Source organism: Procambarus clarkii, chromosome 21 (assembly GCF_040958095.1).
Source record: "Procambarus clarkii isolate CNS0578487 chromosome 21, FALCON_Pclarkii_2.0, whole genome shotgun sequence".
NCBI lineage: Eukaryota > Metazoa > Arthropoda > Malacostraca > Decapoda > Cambaridae > Procambarus > Procambarus clarkii.
In genome coordinates, this window is record NC_091170.1 from 15,450,247 (window position 1) to 15,468,665 (window position 18,419).

The 18,419-nt window shown below is 40.5% G+C and overlaps 1 protein-coding gene across 1 annotated transcript; it reads left to right on the plus strand.

The window, feature by feature from the left end:
• The first annotated feature begins 17,597 nt into the window (after window positions 1–17,597).
• Window positions 17,598–18,134, plus strand: LOC138367102 (uncharacterized). Its single transcript, XM_069328507.1, has one exon. It carries the CDS (start codon window positions 17,598–17,600, stop codon window positions 18,132–18,134), a length of 537 nt encoding a protein of 178 aa, XP_069184608.1.
• Window positions 18,135–18,419: the final 285 nt, after the last annotated feature.

An 18,419-nucleotide genomic window follows, 5' to 3' on the forward strand; every position in this document is an offset into this window, starting at 1 on the left:
TCCGGTGTAAAGGACCAACACAGTTTATGATGAGTTTGTGGAAAGGTTCCGCAGGCACCTGAATAGGAGTCAATAGGGCCTGGGGAATAGAGATGTTAGGTTTACCTGCCAACTGACATGTATGACACTGTTGCACGTACTTTTTGACGTCTTTAACCATACCTGGCCAGTAGTAGTCTCGTCTGATTCCGTGGTAGGTTTTGTTAAAACCATAGTGAGAAAGAGCTCCGTGGGCCAGGTGTATAATATCGGGCCGTAGGCTGGTGGGAATCACTAGTTGTTCGACATTTGCCCAATCGTCGTCCTCCTTCAGCTTACTGGGTCTGTATCTGCGGCAGAGCAACTGATTCTCTAGGAAGAACCCAGGGATACTGTCAGGTTGAGTCTCAGCCTGGAAGAATAATGGTGTTAATGATTGATCTTCCCTCTGTAACTTACGGAACTCCAAACTGGTAAGATTCGGTGGTAGATTCTGAGGGTCTTGAGGGACAGCGGTAGCAGTAGAGTCAGCTGGTTGCAGGCTTGCAGCTTGTGCACGGGTGGTTACCAAAACCGGAGGAGAAACTTCATCACTTTCTTGGACCTCTGCTGAAACATACTCAAAGATGGGATTGTCCACTACAGAATTACACACCTGGGGTTTGTCCATGATGATCATGTTGGACGGTTGCAAATCTTCTGCCAAGTCGTTGCCCAGGAGAAGTTGCACTCCAGACATGGGAAAAGGCTTCTCCCTGATGGCGACTTGGACTTCACCGGTCACAAAAGGACAATCCAGGTGGACTCTGGCGAGTGGATACGGAGTGGTAGCAGTGAGGTCAGTGATAAGGACGGTTTCCCCGGTGTAGGTGATGTTAGGCACAGCTGATTTCAATATTATGGACTGAAGAGCCGCTGTGTCCCTCAAGATCTTCAATTTGAAACGTCCCTCCGAATCTGTACCGTTGGCAGAGACAGTTCCAGGATACAGGTGTTTGCTGAAGAGAGAAAGATCAATTATAGGAACACCAACTTTCATCACAGGCTTACCGGACTTAGGAGGAGTCAGTTTGGGTTTAGTTGTTTCATTGCTTTTGTATTGAGCTTTCCCACATCTATTTATGGTATGTCCATAGAGTTTGCAATACTTACAATACAATTGAGAGCTTGCTTGATCTGTACCAACTTTATCATAACTATACCAAGACTTCTTACTGGGAGGTGGTGATGGTGAAAGCCGGTGGATGAGGCTGTAGGTGTCAGCTGATTTCGCACATTTGATGTAGTCGGTCTCTTCTTTATCTGCTAGATATAAACGGACGGAAGGGGGAACACGTCTCAAGAATTCCTCAACTAGCATGAGGTTGATGAACTCTGAAAATGTAGAGACATGTGATGCTTCCAGCCATTTCATGAAATATCTTTTCTTGGTATTGGCAAATTCTAGAAAGGTGGTGGTACTTGCCTTTAGATGATCACGGAATTTTCGTCTGTAGCTTTCGGTGGAGAGAAGGTAGGCGTTCAAAACTGCTTGCTTCAGGGTCTGGTAGTCATTCTCAGACGCTAAGGTACTGAGAGTAACTGCAGCTCTACCTGTAAGATGCACTCTGAGAAGGGTAGACCATTGATCTGCAGGCCAGCTAAGTTTATTAGCTAGGGTCTCAAAGGTGGTAAAAATGACTTCAATCTCTGTCTCAACGAATGGTGGCATTAACTTACTTGCATGGGAGACATTGAAACTTACGGGAAGACTAGCGGAAGCTTGTTGGCGCTGATTGTGGTGTGTAGTTTCCAACGTGAGTTCTTGTTGACGACATGCTATAGCCCTCTCCGCTTGCGTTTTGTCATGCTCGCGTTGTATCTTCAGGTGGCGTTGTTTTGCTTCAAGCTGTATTCGCTCACGCTCTCTGAATAGGGCCATCTCACGTTCTTGTTCTTCTTTCCTGATTACAGCTTCTCGTTCTTGCTCTTATTTCTCAGGGTCGCCTCGCGTTCCCTTATTTGGAGAGCTTCTTTCGCCAGTTCAGCCTCTCTTTCTCTCATGTGGATAGCTTCTTGCTGTTGCTCCCGCTCGAGTTTTGCAAGTTCGAGCTTGAGTTTTATAGTTGCCAGATCATGTTTATCTGCAATAGAATAAGTTTCGTGAGTTTCAGAGTCAATCTTCCCTTCATCTAAGAGGTGATCCATTATTAAATTATACAATTCATTTTTGTTGGCTCCATGGGGAACATCTAGTTGATACTCATGTGCAAGAGTTTGTAATTCGGTCCTTTTGGCACGACTTAAGGTTCCTATTTCACCTGCTGGATCGTTACGAAAAGCTGGGAGACGAAACATGGAGAAAAATAGCAAATAAATGTACAACGAATACTTGTGATATGGTAAGTGTCAATAACAGGATAACGTGGCAACTGGTAACTATCCTGTGGAATTTATTATTTAACAATTAATGTTAATTTTAGAATGGTAAATGATTAGTTAATCAAAATCGCAGGAAATCTTGTACCCGGTACTCAATGTAAGAGAATAAAGGCAAGAAAATCCTACTAAATAAATGAAACTGAGTTTCTAAAACAAATGAAACATTTAATCCTTAAACTATGCATGGCGTATATATACGCCCTGAGTAACATGTCCCATGGTGCGCATGGCATATATATACGCCATAGGGTGCCATGCCCGATTCATATGGCCCGCGGCTACACGGAGTTCACAGTAGCTTCCTCAGGGCTCTTGTAAACAGATGCCCGTCTACCACTCTGTTTGCGAAAGTAAATTTTCTTATATTTCTTCGGCATCTGTGTTTAGCTAGTTTATATCTATGACCTCTTGTTCTTAAAGTTCCAGGTCTCAGGAAATCTTCCCTATCGATTTTATCAGTTTCTGTTGCTATTTTGTATGTAGTGATCATACCATCTCTTTTTCTTCTGTCTTCTAGTTTTGGCATATTTAATGCCTCTAACCTCTCTTCGTAGCTCTTGCCCTTCAGTTCTGGTAGCCACTTAGTAGCATGTCTTTGCGCCTTTTCCAGTTTGTTGATGTGCTTCTTAAGATATGGGCACCACACAACTGCTGCATATTCTAGCTTTGGCCTAACAAAAGTCGTGAACAATTTCTTTAGTATATCGCCATCCATGTATATAAAAGCAATTCTGAAGTTAGAAAGTGTGGCATAGGTTCCTCGCACAATATTCTTTATGTGGTCCTCAGGTGATAGTTTTCTATCTAGAACCACCCCTAGATCTCTTTCTTTATCAGAATTCTTTAAAGATTTCTCCCATAATATATAGGTTGTGTGGGGTCTATGTTCTCCTATTCCACATTCCATAACATTGCATTTATTAACATTAAATTCCATTTGCCAAGTGGCGCTCCATGTACTTACTTTGTCCAGGACTTCTTGGAGGGCATGACAATCATCTACGTTTCTTATCCTTCCTATTATCTTAGCATCATCAGCAAACATGTTCATATAATTCTGTATACCAACTGGTAGATCATTTATGTAGACAATAAACATCACTGGTGCAAGAACTGAACCCTGTGGTACTCCACTTGTGACATTTCTCCAGTCCGATACATTGCCTCTGATCATTGCCCTCATTTTTCTATCAGTCAGAAATTTTTTCATCCATGTTAGAAGCGTACCTGTCACTCCTCCAATATTTTCCAGTTTCCAGAACAGCCTCTTATGTAGAACTCTGTCGAAAGCCTTTTTTAGGTCCAGATAGATGCAGTCAACCCAACCATCTCTTTCCTGTAATATCTCTGTTGCTCGATCATAGAAACTGAGTAAATTCGATACACAGGATCTTCCAGATCGAAAACCATACTGTCTGTCTGATATTATATCATTTCTCTCCAGGTGTTCTACCCATTTAGATTTAATTATTTTTTCCAATATTTTGACTATTAGACTTGTCAATGATACCGGTCTATAATTAAGGGGGTCTTCCCTGCTTCCACTTTTGTAGATTGGAACTATGTTAGCCTTTTTCACACATCAGCTACAACTCCTGTAAACAGGGATGCCTGGAAAATCAGTTGAAGAGGAATGCTGAGCTCAGGTGCACATTCTTTCAGAACCCATGGTGAAACTCCATCTGGACCAACTGCTTTGTGTGGCTACCTGTTATTGATTGCATTCACCATACCAGGTCAGTGGTTCTCTATGGTGAACACAAATGTAGATACTTATATATAATGTGTGTATTAGTGTAATAACAGCAAAAGGATTATGCTGGGAGGAGCCATATGGGTGACGGAGGTGACGTCGTCTGCACGATTTGTCTAGCTGTTTAGAGGGTGGCCACTATGCTCTTTGGGTGCACTACAAGCTTAGGTGTACAGTTACGGTGCATACAACATGTATATATTTATATATAATATGTGTATATAGTGTAATAACACCACAAATGGTATTGTTGGGGGAGAAAGTTTAGTGCGTGTGTTGAGGGAGTGGCAGCGAGTGGCTGGCTGGTGTGTGGCGGTAACTCTTCGTTGCTTTTCGACTCTCAATACCAACTTAGTGGTTCGTTATGGTGACTAAAACATACAGATACTTATATATAACCTGTGTATAGAGTGTAATAGCAGCAAAACTATTTGTTTATTGTTTTATAAACATAATAATTGAATCACTAATATGCACATCATACTTTTGAGTATAGCGATTATTCACCACTTTTATTATATAAATATATTACAATACACACTATTGAATAATATTACTGCAAAAAACTAAGAAAAAATCAATCGGAGACATTGAAACAGTTAGGTAATAATATCTTTGTGGCAACTCCCATCTGTCAGCGCGGGTGACGCTGACCGGGTCTGACGACCGCTCTGTCAACGCTCACTTTTTGCCAGACTTCCTCCGTCAATTGCACCCAAAATATGTGACCTACGATTTTTTTGTATTTTTCCCGTGCTCAGGGGACACAAATTAACATGTTTAGAGGACGAAAAAAAAAATTATTTATATTTTTTCTTGTGCACAGGGGTGTAAATGTCCCCAGGACCCCTGAGCAGTGTAAGGGTTAATTGTTTCAAAAGTTAATAAGGTACTCCAAGAATGTAGGCATACCTTGAGGAGTCTCTATAGGACAGAAGCAAGGGTTTTCCCACTAAATGAATATGATACTTACAGAATTAGCAAACTTTGTGCTCTGAAAAAAGAAAGCTAATTTCCTACCTAAGTAAATATCATCATCTCTGACCGACGTGTAGGGGTGCGAGTGCCAACTGGTGACGAGAACTGCTGCTGAGGTCCCAACTTAGCAACGTAGTCAGTGCTAGAGGAACTATGGCCCTCTTTATCCTCCTTCGGTCGGATTGCAGAAGATAGGGTGCTTTGACCCGAAGACAAACCAAAGTACCAGGGTATCCAAAATGATGATCTGTCTGATATTGAGAAATATCCTAGGGACAAAAGGTGGTAAACACGAGTAATAACACGGAGGGAGGGATGACCAATTAAGAGAATGACTGAGGCCTTCAGTCACCACGTAATCCAAAGTTATCCAACACTCACCATATGCTACTCTCGGAATGCACAATACACACAGCACCATATAAATATTAAAAGTAATGAAAATAGTGAAAAGCAACTGCATCAAAGCCAAGTACGCTTACCACAAATTGACGTTCTGGTACTAGTACCTGAGTGAAGCTCCTAGGACAGGCCCCCATTAAATGTGACGGGAAAGTGTTGGAGTGTAGATGTTCGGCAGTCCTCCAATGGCAGGTTTCAATGCCTAGTCACCCTTACAAAAAAAAAGATAGACTGCTTGCCTGTTTTCTGTCTATCTGTGGTAAAGTAAGGAAAAACACGCAAAACACAAAATATGAACAATGAAACTTTAATTAATAAACAAATTATAAACAAAGAAAATCCCTTGGCAATGTACAGTGCAAAAGAACAAGTCAAAAACAATATAACATAAATGAATAATAGGGATGAAGTTACTCTACAATAATATTAAAGTTAAAGGTGAAAAATAATCAGGTGCTGAGAATATTAGCGCTAGCTGCGAGACATCCAGCTGATACACAGCGTATATCAGTTAGTTGTTCACGGCTTGAGAGCACAAGGATATTCTGACTTGAATGGCTGGACCAAGCCCAGACATCGACTCAGGTAGAGGGCGCTGAGGTGCAATGTGCAGGTGTGCAGTCGGCGAGTCACCAATCAGGAGCAGGCAGGCTGGGAAGGGTAGTTGGCTGGTTGATGACCAGCCGGTGTGGAGGGAGTGGAGTAGGGGGTGAGTCTTGGATACGTTTTGCCTCCTGGTCAAAAGGTTTTGTGCTACTGGGAGACGTATCTTGAAGGTAGCATCTTAATCTTGAATAATAAATGTAACTTCATGTAGAGAAGAGCAGGCTCAATCTCTCTTGAAAGAGATTATCGTCACATATATATATATATATATATATATATATATATATATATATATATATATATATATATATATATAAATATATATAAATTATATATATATATATATATATATATATATATATATATACAAATATATATATATATATATATATATATATATATATACAAATATATATATACAAATATATATATATATAAATATATATATATATATATATATATATATATATATATATATATATATATATATATATATATATATATATATATATATATATATATATATATATATGTCGTACCTAGTAGCCAGAACGCACTTCTCAGCCTACTATGCAAGGCCCGATTTGCCTACTAAGCCAAGTTTTCATGAATTAATGGTTTTTCGACTACCTAACCTACCTAACCTAACCTAACTTTTTCGGCTACATAACCTAACCTAACTTATAAAGATAGGTTAGGTTAGGTTAGGTAGGGTTGGTTAGGTTAGGTCATATATCTACATTAATTTTAACTCCAATAAAAAAAATTGACCTCATACATAATGAAATGGGCAGCTTTATCATTCCATAAGAAAAAAATAGAGAAAATATATTAATTCAGGAAAACTTGGCTTATTTGGCAAATCGGGCCTTGCATAGTAGGCTGAGAAGAGCGTTCTGGCTACTAGGTACGACATATATATATATATATATATATATATATATATATATATATATATATATATATATATATATATATGCGAACAAGCCTGAATGGTCCCCAGGACAATATGCAACTGAAAACTCACACCCCAGAAGTGACTCGAACCCATACTCCCAGGAGCAACGCAACTGGTATGTACATGACACCTTAATCCACTTGACCAACACGACCGGACAAAATGAGGTGATAGCCGAGGCTATTTGAACCACCCCACCGCCGGCACTCGGATAGTAATCTTGGGCATAGCATTTTACCAAATCACCTCATTCTTTGGGGCACACGTGAGGAACACAAATGCGAACAAGCCTGAATGGTCCCCAGGACAATATGCAACTGAAAACTCACACCCCAGAAGTGACTCGAACCCATACTCCCAGAAGCAACGCAACTGGTATGTACAAGACGCCTTAATCCACTTGACCATCACGACCGGACAAAATGACGTGATAGCCGAGGCTATTTGAACCACCCCACCGCCGGCACTCGGATAGTAATCTTGGGCATAGCATTTTACCATATCACCTCATTCTTTGGGGCACACGTGAGGAACACAAATGCACAAATATATATATATATATATATATATATATATATATATATATATATATATATATATATATATATATATATATATATATATATATATATATTGGTGTATACTGGCAGCAGGTTTTCTTTCAAACATGTTTCATTGAATATGACCGCATATTCTGTATTTATTATTTTCTGGTTTAGGGCTTCTATCCCTCTAACTATTTTCTTAGCATCAGGGCTTAATTGAAATAGGAGTTCTCCAAAACTCATTTTCGTACTTTTAAGGTGAAGAAAAGAAGTGATTTACTATAGAGTGTATTACACTTATTTGTATAATTTGCACGACGTTTCGAACCTCCATGGTTCATTCTCAAGTGAACAGATCTTACAATACTAGTTGATTTTATACCCGCATTAGGTCAGGTGATAATACAATGAAGGTGAAAACATGGGGGGATAGATAAGGGATAAACATAGGGGCTGCAGAAGGCTTATTGGCCCATACGAGGCATCTCCTATCCAAACACAAAGATTAATCCAGTGTAATTGGCCTGTTATGTTGGACATTGTCTTCTGTGTTGGCATCGATATGTTCTTGTCTTGTCCTTACTCTCATGGTGGGTAGAGTAAATAGTTCCGTGATTTGGGTGTTCATGGTAGGTCGCTCTATTCTTATGTGAATTGCCTCAAGAATTTGTAATCTTCTTGAATCTTGGGTTTTGTCTATTATGCAAGTAATTGTCTACTCCCATGCCATGTAACCACTACTGCCATGTAACCTCTGAAGAGACAACTAACACAACACCTATACCCCCTATTAGACTATTTTACAGGAACTTATTTTCCACAGCTCAAAAAACGGAGGAAAGGGTCCTGAAAGATATTGTTAATAGAAACGTTATCCCTACAGACAAAAATCAAAGGATACAACTGACGATTTACTATAAAACCAGAAAAACGACCAGCCTACTCATGAGAAACTCTCCAGACACATAACAGAACGCTTTAAAAGAGACCAACGTCATCTATGCCTTCAAATGCCCTCTTGGGGACTGTAAGCTCCAAAAAACCCAGTATATAGGCAAGACAACAACATCTCTTTCTAGGCGTTTAACGATGCATAAGCAACAGGGCTCCATTAAGGAACATATAATCTCTTCCCACAACCAAACCATCGCCAGAGAAATCCTAGTAAACAACACAGAAATCATCGATAGATACAGCGATAGCAGGCGGCTTGACGTTTGCGAGGCACTACACATCAAGAAGTCAACACCAGCAATCAACAGCCAATTAATGCACAACTATATTCTACCCACCTCAAGACTCCGCTCCAATATAGAAGCATCAAGAAATATGGACCAATAGGCTTTCTACAATCACTTCTATTCAATACCCATTGTTTCGTGTTTTGTCTTGTGTTGATGAAATTAATACCTTATTAAATACCACCTCACCACATCCACCTCACTCAAATGTAGATATAAACAAATCGGAGATGTGTAAGTTCTATTCAGTTGTGTATGTTTAAACTAAAGTCTTTGAAAATGTAATAAGTTTTACGAAACGCGCTCAAGTGTCGTGTCAGACTAGAAATAAAAATGAATTTTGGAGAATTGATTTTTGAATTACCACCAACAGTGAAAAGAAATGTACGAAAGATTGAGAAAATTCGTGTTAGAATTATTAATCTTACTTTTTCGGTCATATTTAATAATATATGTCTACAGGAAAGACTGCTACCAAAATATACTAATATATATATATATATATATATATAGATATATATATATATATATATATATATATATATATATATATATATATATATATATATATATATATATATATATATATATATATATATATATATATATATATATATATATATATATATATATATATATATATATATATGTCGTACCTAGTAGCCAGAACGCACTTCTCAGCCTACTATGCAAGGCCCGATTTGCCTAATAAGCCAAGTTTTCGTGAATTAATTGTTTTTCGACTACCTAACCTACCTAACTTAACCTAACCTAACTTTTTCGGCTACTTAACCTAACCTAACACATAAAGATAGGTTAGGTTAGGTTAGGTAGGGTTGGTTAGGTTCGGTCATATATCTAAGTTAATTTTAACTCCAATAAAAAAAATTGACCTCATACATAGTGAAATGGGTACCTTTATCATTTCATAAGAAAAAAATTAGAGAAAATATATTAATTCAGGAAAACTTGGCTTATTAGGCAAATCGAGCCTTGCATAGTAGGCCGAGAAGTGCGTTCTGGCTACTAGGTACGACATATATATATATATATATATATATATATATATATATATATATATATATATATATATATATATATATATATATATATATATATATATATATATATATAAGCTCAAGAAGGGTGCCTCTTTATTACAAGCTGAATTTTCCAAAATGAATTTTGGAGAATTGATTTTTCAATTACCATCAACAGTGAAAAGAACCATAAGAAATATTGAGAAAATTCGTGTTAGAGTTATTAATCTTAATTTTTCGGTCATATCTAATAATATATGTGTACAGGAAAGACTGCTACCAAAATATACTAATATTAAAACGCACGACCAAGCAGCAAGGAATCAAGCCTTCACGATAAAATATCGCCAAGATCTGATTCGTAATCAGATACATAAGGCAGAAAATGAAATCAAAGACAACAAAACGCAACTACTTCATGCTACAAACCAATGGAGAAACAGCAACATAGACGAAAGTCTCCGTACTCTCATCGAGCAACACCTCGACATCCTCACAGATCGACATCACCTCAGCACCGAAACCAGGATAATCATGGGTTCTCCCCTAGGTGTCCTGTTTGCGAACTTCTACAGCTTTCATCTTATATACCTGCATTTGGGTGAGGTGAAATATGGGCCAATAGGCCATTTGCAGTTACTTCCAATCTTCCCTTTAATTTACCCAATATATACCCATTGTTTCGTGTTCTGTCTTGTGTTGAAAGTTTTGTTCACCTCATCCAAAACTGTTGTAACATATCACCTCACCCAAATGCAGGTAAAAAAAGGGTTGAGAGTTAGGTGGAGAACATGTGAGGACGTGTAAAGGATTAAGAGACATTGTAAACGTCGGTACCAAGATGCGCGGAAAACATGCTAGAACATGTAAAAAGATTGTAAGAAAGGGTTACGAGTTAGGTGAAGAACATGTGGGGACTTGTAATGGAAGGAAGGATTGAGGAGTGGGGTATATTTACATATGAGTCATGCTAAAATATGATAGGATACACAGTAATAGTTGTTTAAGTCTTATGTAAAGTGGAAAGAACTAGAGAATAAGTAAGACTAAGTACTGATCTGAACTTACAGAAAATATGCTATGAATGGGGAAAGAACACAAATTATATTTACATTTAAATTTCTTGAGGCTTGGCTGAGATGGGGAAATGGGTGAGATGCGGGTCATAGGGATTAGGGGGGAAGATGAGGAGGAAGGTCAGAGGGGGTGATAAAGATAATTACACATGTGTGGGTTGATTTGGGGTGTTTTACTCTGATAAAGAGTTAGGCTGGAGAGGGCCTTTGATCTGAAATATTAATTGCTTTATGATCTTAGGTGGAGGACAAGAGTTGGAGTTCGGTAATTTGCTTTTGATTTATTATACAGGGGTCTGAAATGTAGTTGGGGCTTAAAATCTCTGGAAGGGGGGGGGGGGAATTGGGCTGATAATAAAGAACTTGTCCAAAAGAACTAAAATAGGGGACAAGAGCTGGAGCTTGGTGAATGTGCTTTCTTTACTTACTCAGAAGTATGGCGGGGTTAAATGTAAAAAAAAAATGATGGGTTATTAACGAAGATATGAGAGGGAACTAAGGCGGAAGATAAGACCTGGAGCTCAGTAATTGTTTGGATCTATTGTACTACATTTGAAATATGACAAAAAAAATTGTGTTTACTCCTTCATCCATAATACTGTGTGTATGTAGAGAAAAGAAATAGTTAGTAACAGTTGATTGATTGACAGTTGGGAGGCGGGCTGAAAGAGCAGAGCTCAAACCCCACTAGAACAAATACGTGAAATATGTAAATACATACACACACACACACACACTCACACACACACACACACACACACACACACACACACACACACACACACACACACACACACATGCACACGCACACACACACGCACACAGGGAATAGTCAAAGGGACCAAACACAGGAAATGTTAGCCCAAGTTTTGGAGGAATCAGGAGGGAGATGCATGAAATGAGGATAACAATTAACAACCTGCAATGTTAGCTGACATCAGCAAGGGTGGAGATCAAATCCCTCACAGAGAAAAATAATGAGGCTGAGCATCAGATTACCATCCAAAGGGAAGGTTGATATGCTACATTGGAAGGAAATGCCTCTATTCCTGAAACATTTGCGGAAATACTGTGAAAGAGCTCAGAAGCAATGGACACAATGAGGGAGGTAGCCATGCAAGCAGCTACCTCACAGGAAGCAGCAAGGTGCACCAGTCAGCTGCTGGAAAGAAAAAAATCAGTGGTAGTTGTAAGCATCAAAAACAGGAAGGATCCAATAGGCAGGAATGGAATAGCAAGGACAGAGAGGCAATACATGGGATACTGAAGGGGTTATAGATGGAAGGGGCTGATAAATATATTGTGAAGGTTTTCAGGTTAGGCTGGTACAACAAGGACAGAAACCGATTGGTAAAAGGTGGTATTTGCAAACGAGACCACGAAGGAGGATATTCTAGAAAGGAAGAGTCATCTGCAGTATGTGGAGGAATACAAAAAAGTATTCCTTCCGAGGGACAGGATGAAGGAGGAGAGAGCCAGAGCAGCAGAGGCAAGGACGAAGTGCAGGGAGAGAGGAGTAAACCAGGAAATCACAGCCCCCTAGACAACAGTCCCAGAGACAAGAGGAGAACCCACAACCAGCATCCCAGCAACACTAGGGGAGAGGGCAACACCACCACTCTCCTGTGCATAGAAACCTTCCCTTCCCCTCACCCTAACTGCCCCCACTCAAATGTTCATCCAACCCTCCCTCCCCCCCCCCCCCACCGCATTCCGACCCTGTCACCCCTCCCCTATTCCCACCATGTCCTCCTTCCCCCCCCCCTTTTTCCCCTCCTATTCCCCCTCCCCCTTCATCCAATACCCTCCATATCCCTCCTCCCCCTCACCCCGTATCCTTCATGTCCCCCCCAACCTCTTTACCCCATACCCTACCTGTTCCACCTTCCCTTGAACCCCCACCCCGCATGCTTCTGAGACCCTGCAAACCACCTCACAGATCTTCACACCCAGGGAACAGCTTCCTCCACCAGCAGAAGGCTCACCATGAAGGGGACAAGGAAATGAACAGAAGAAAGTTAGCTTCAAGGCAATGTAAACTAACATAGATGGGATTACAAATAAAATAAGCAAACTCGGAGAATGGGCACTAAAAGAAAATCCAGACATAATAGCATTCACAGAAACAAAGCTAACGAAAAACATAAAAAATGCAGTATTTCCACAAGAACTATGTAGTGAGTAAAGAAAGAGAAGGAAGAGGAGGTGGTGTAGCTTTGCTGATAAGAAAAGATTGGAGTTTTGAAGAGATGGTTAATCAGGGCTGTTTAGGTTTCAGTGACTACATATCGGGCACCATAGCAACCGGAGGACAGAAAATTATAGTAGTAGTCATATATAACCCTCACCAAACGACAGAAGACCCAGACAGGAATATGATAGAAACAACTTGGCCACCATCAATATAATAGAAAACTTCTTTGGCTAGCAGGAACGGATCCAGACTACTAATCATGGGAGACGTCAACCACAGCAAGAAACATTGAGAGAACAGAGACCCACATGGAGGACCAGACACATGAAGAGGTAAGCTGCTGGACGTGGCAACAAGGATCTTTCTAAGCCAACACGTCAAGGGACCGACAAGAATGAGAGGAGAGAATGGACCAGCTTTACTTGATCTGATATTTACCCTAAATGAGTCGGATATAAGGGAAGTTAAGTTGGTAGCCCCTTTGGGAATGAATGATCATAGTGTATTGAGCTTTGAGTACCTGGTTGAGCTAGGAATTATCTCCCCTCTAAAAAAGAACTGGGAAACGATGGGCTGGCGTACCGAAAGGGAAACTATGAGGAGATGAATAAATTCTTAAGTGATATACCATAGGACACAGAACTCAGAACTAAGTCCGTACAAGACATGATGGACTATGTCATCCAAAAGTGTCAGGAGGTAGTGAACAGGTTTATCTTGGCCCGACAGGAAATAACCGAGAACCAAAAGAAGAATCTGCAGGCGTCCCTCGTGGTGACCCCCCTATATATATTTATATATGTACATACATCTGTGCTAGCATGTTTTCATTCAGCCTTCAACAATATATCACACTTGTGTTCAAAACCGGTGCATAACTGCGAGCGTGTTGGCAAATTTATTAGTGAAATAATATTAGGCTACTCTCGCCTCTATTTGTCTCGAGCAAGCGAGAAACACCTTGCCGTACCTCACTACCTCAGGCCCCTGGGCCCGGTGCCTCACCTCGCTGCTACCTCTGAGCATAGTGTCTCACCTCAGCTCTACCTCACTCCGTCGTCCCTGGCTCGTGCTTCAATCAACACCTGGGGCTAGTGTGTATGATTGAGGTAAAAAAGTACTGTACAACAAAATGCAAAACTGTACAACTGTGGCACCTTGCTCGAATGGAATAATTGGGACTAAACTCACTCTCAGTTCAAAGTGTGTTCAAATTTTTCATCAGTTCTTCTGTATTTTGCTTACTACAAATGATAAGATAAAACACACTATTTTGCATATTTATATGCAGTGTATACATTTTAAATATACTGGAAGGTAAAATGTTGAGAAATTAAACAAATTACCACTAAAGAGAACTTAAAGAAATATAAATTCACTTGGATCGTAAAGTTCATTTTTCTCATAAAGCTGGAGATCTGATTTCTGACCACTGTTTCAAAATATTTAATTATGGTGTGACATTAGTGCAACAAATGGGGAGTCGGTCGGCCGAGCGGACAGCACACTGGACTTGTGATCCTGTGGTCCCGGGTTCGATCCCGGGCGCCGGCGAGAAACAATGTGCAGAGTTTCTTTCACCCTATGCCCCAGTTACCTAGCAGTAAAATAGGAACCTGGATGTTAGTCAGCTGTCACGGGCTGCTTCCTGGGGGTGGAGGCCTGGTCGAGGACCGGGCCGCGGGGACACTAAAGCCCCGAAATCATCTCAAGATAACCTCAAGATAAGATGCTTGTGAGTGTGTCATACCAGTATAAATTAACGTGAGTACTCAAAACACATATTTCTCTGTATCTTCTTTTGTGTGCAAATTCCTTGTGTTGAATTTAATTCAGCCGTCCGGCGTTCGTTCTCACTAGTTCCTCTACGGGACTGAGTTCGATTCCCCGAGGAAGCACAATACGTAAAGACCTGCTACAGCTTTTCTGTGTGAATACTGTAGCCAGATCTTCAGTGTGATTGTCATCTTACACATTCAATTCTTACACATTAAGTTGTCTTTGTGATGTGTGTACTTCACTGTGTTTAGTGGGGTTTCATTATATACCATCACTGTGTGTTAACCCACGTCCATGCCGTTCTGTATTTATTTCCAGGGGACATACTGTAAGTAAAAGTAAGACTAAATTACTCTGTGTTTATTATAGATTTATTGACACGTGAGTGAGTCAGTGTGTTGTGTGGTGTGTTACTATTTTTAGGTAGTCTCTGTGACCGGCTGTACTTTGGTTTAGTGTATTGTTGTAGGTCTCAGTGACCCGTATTGGTGTGTACATTATTATTACCATGTTGTATTGACTCAGTGTCATCAGTGTACTTGCGTTCAACTAATCTCAAGACGTCAGAGTAACTTCGTGTTTAGTATCTTGAGAAGTCAGTTAATTTTGTGTTCATTAACTTGAAGCGTCAGTATATTCAGTGTTTAGCCAATCTCAAGACGTCATTGTAACTTCGTATTCAGTAACTTGTGCAGTCAGTATACTTGAGTTCAGTATCTCAAGACGTCAGTGTAACTTGTGTTCATTATCTCAAGACGTCAGTGTAACTTGTGTTCATTATCTCGAGAAGTCAGTGTAACTTATAGTCATTATCTCGAGACGTCAGTATACTTGTGTTAAATCATTCTTGAGTGTCATTGTATTAATTTAAAGTAATTTAATACGCGGTGATTAGTAATCATAATGACTGATCGATGTTAGTTAAGCAGTCATCAATCACCCCACGCTGACCACGGATCTCGCATCTGGCACCAACGAGGGCCGTGTATTGTTGCAACTATAATCACCCCTCATTGATCCCGGACTCACATCTGGCACCAACGAGGGCCGTTGTCTTTCATTGTATGGTATTGCTACTTGCCGCAGTCTCGTCAAGCTGCCATTGCGTCTGGAGTGGTTGCCCCCTTTTTGTTAAGTGTAGACAGGGTCAGTGATACCGCGAGCGGTCCGAACCGGAAGCAGTTATTCCGGCTAATTTAGCCTTGCCTAGCACCATGTCCGACTTTAACGTAATGTCAGATTATTCTTGCCATGTACCGTTAGCATTAAGTTTTATGAATAAACTAATTGTTAAGTACAAGTGCCTTTACGTTCACACCTTCAGACCCTTGCACCCAGTATTGACTTTTCCATTATTTGCATTATTAGTGATATTACCGTGATCCTTTTTATGTTGCCTGGATTACTTGGATTCGAACTGCATATATGGCCATACACATCAAATACAAATTCTAATTTTGTTGTGAGGACCATTCGAGCTACTCTGACGACCTCCCTCTGAGGCTCTTAGAAGCTCCATGATCCAGTGGATAAGGAGTGCCAAGGATTTTGACTCCTGCTGCTGCTCTATGCATCCCCAGTCAGTCATTAAAATATAATCTGCCCTCAGCATTTGGTTGATGCTAGTTCAGTTCTTTCTGACTGAAGTTTCTTGTAACCTATTCACCACAAAAAGGGATAATCTCACAGCTACAGTGGGTGAAAACAATAACAGTAAAAATCCTTAGGTGAGTAACCGCGTTAAGGAAATACGAGAGTTATCGGAAGGGTACAAATTGAGATATGTACCCACCAAAGAGAATCCAGCTGACTATCTCTCCCGAGGCCTGACTTTACTGCAATTAACAAAGGCAGAGATGTGGTTCATTGGACCTCAGTAGCTAGTCAGCAACCAGTGGCCCGAACAAAATCCACAAGTCATTGCGACTAATGTCACTGTTCCCACTGAGAACCCAGAACTACCTCGGACTTTGGTAATTGATCCTAATCGGTACTCTAAACTGAACAAACTAATAGGTGTCACCCAAGTGGTGTTTGACTTTCTAAAGAAAATAGGAATCAAGCATAAATTCCCTAGTGCCCTGAGGTACTGGGTCAAAAGAGCTCAGACAGACACATGCGGGACAGAATTTGACAATGTCCCTAAGAAGCTACAGAATGATCTGGGTCTCTGGGTAGACACCAACAGTAATAACATTATCAGGTGCGGAGGCCGCTTACTGCATGTGGACATAGATCTGGAAGCAAAACATCCAATATTGCTTCCTCGTCACCACACAGTAAGCAAACTAATTGTGTTACACATACACAAATACAACACTCGATGGTGGGGTATTAGATACTCTCACAGACTTAAGACAACAGTACTGGCTACCCAAAGGTAGGCAGACTGTAAAATCTATAATTAAATCTTGTGCTATTTGCCGGAGATACGATGCCAGAGTGTGTCCATATCCAGGCCCTCCTCCACTTCCAAAGGAACGAGTCGTACATATTCGTCCCTTTGAGACTACAGGAGTAGATTTCACAGGAGCACTAACACTAACAGGCCCCAAGGACAAAAAACCAGTAACGGCATATATCTGCCTTTTCATTTGTGCTACAACAAGGGTAGGCCATCTAGAAATGACTCCCGATATGAGTGCCGGGGCATTCTTACAGGTTTTCCGCAGGTTTGCTTCATGTAGATCCTGTCCTAAGTTAATGATCTCAGACAATGGGTCCAACTTAGTGGCAGGAGAAGCATGTCTGAGGAAAATCTGGAACCACCCAAAGGTGCGCACGGCCCTAAATCAACGGCAGTGCCACTGGAAATTCATACCTCCCAGAGCACCATGGCACAGAGGCTTCTATGAACGCATGATTGGTATGGTGAAACGTTCTCTATGGAAAACCCTACACTGCCATAAGGTTGACCTACAGGAGCTCCAAACCGTAGCCATAGAGATAGAAGCACGAGTTAATAACCGACCACTTTCTTACGTCTCTGATGATGTTTTGCAGTGTGAACCATTACGTCCAGCTCATCTGATGTATGGGAGACCTCTCAGCACCCTAGTGTCCCTTACGGACGAGGAACCAGAGGATCCTCCATATGTCCGAAAGAGTGATTTGGTTCAACGTTTCAAACATCTGTCAGGGGGGAATAAGTCGGTGGAATGACGTATGGACTTGAGAATACCTTACTGCTCTGAGGGATTATCATTACGGGGCAAACAACCCCTACAACAGAATTAACTTGAACCCTGGTGACTTAGTTCTGGTGGACAGCGATGGGCCACGCTCAGAGTGGCCTATAGGCCAAATAATCTCTGTTCATCCAGACAGTCAGGGGAATCTTGAGAATAGTGAAAGTAAAATGCCGAGGCAACACTACTCTCAAAGCATTAGAGAAATTAGTTCCTTTAGAACTGGTAGGAAAAAAAGACGTTCAACGACTTCCAGCAC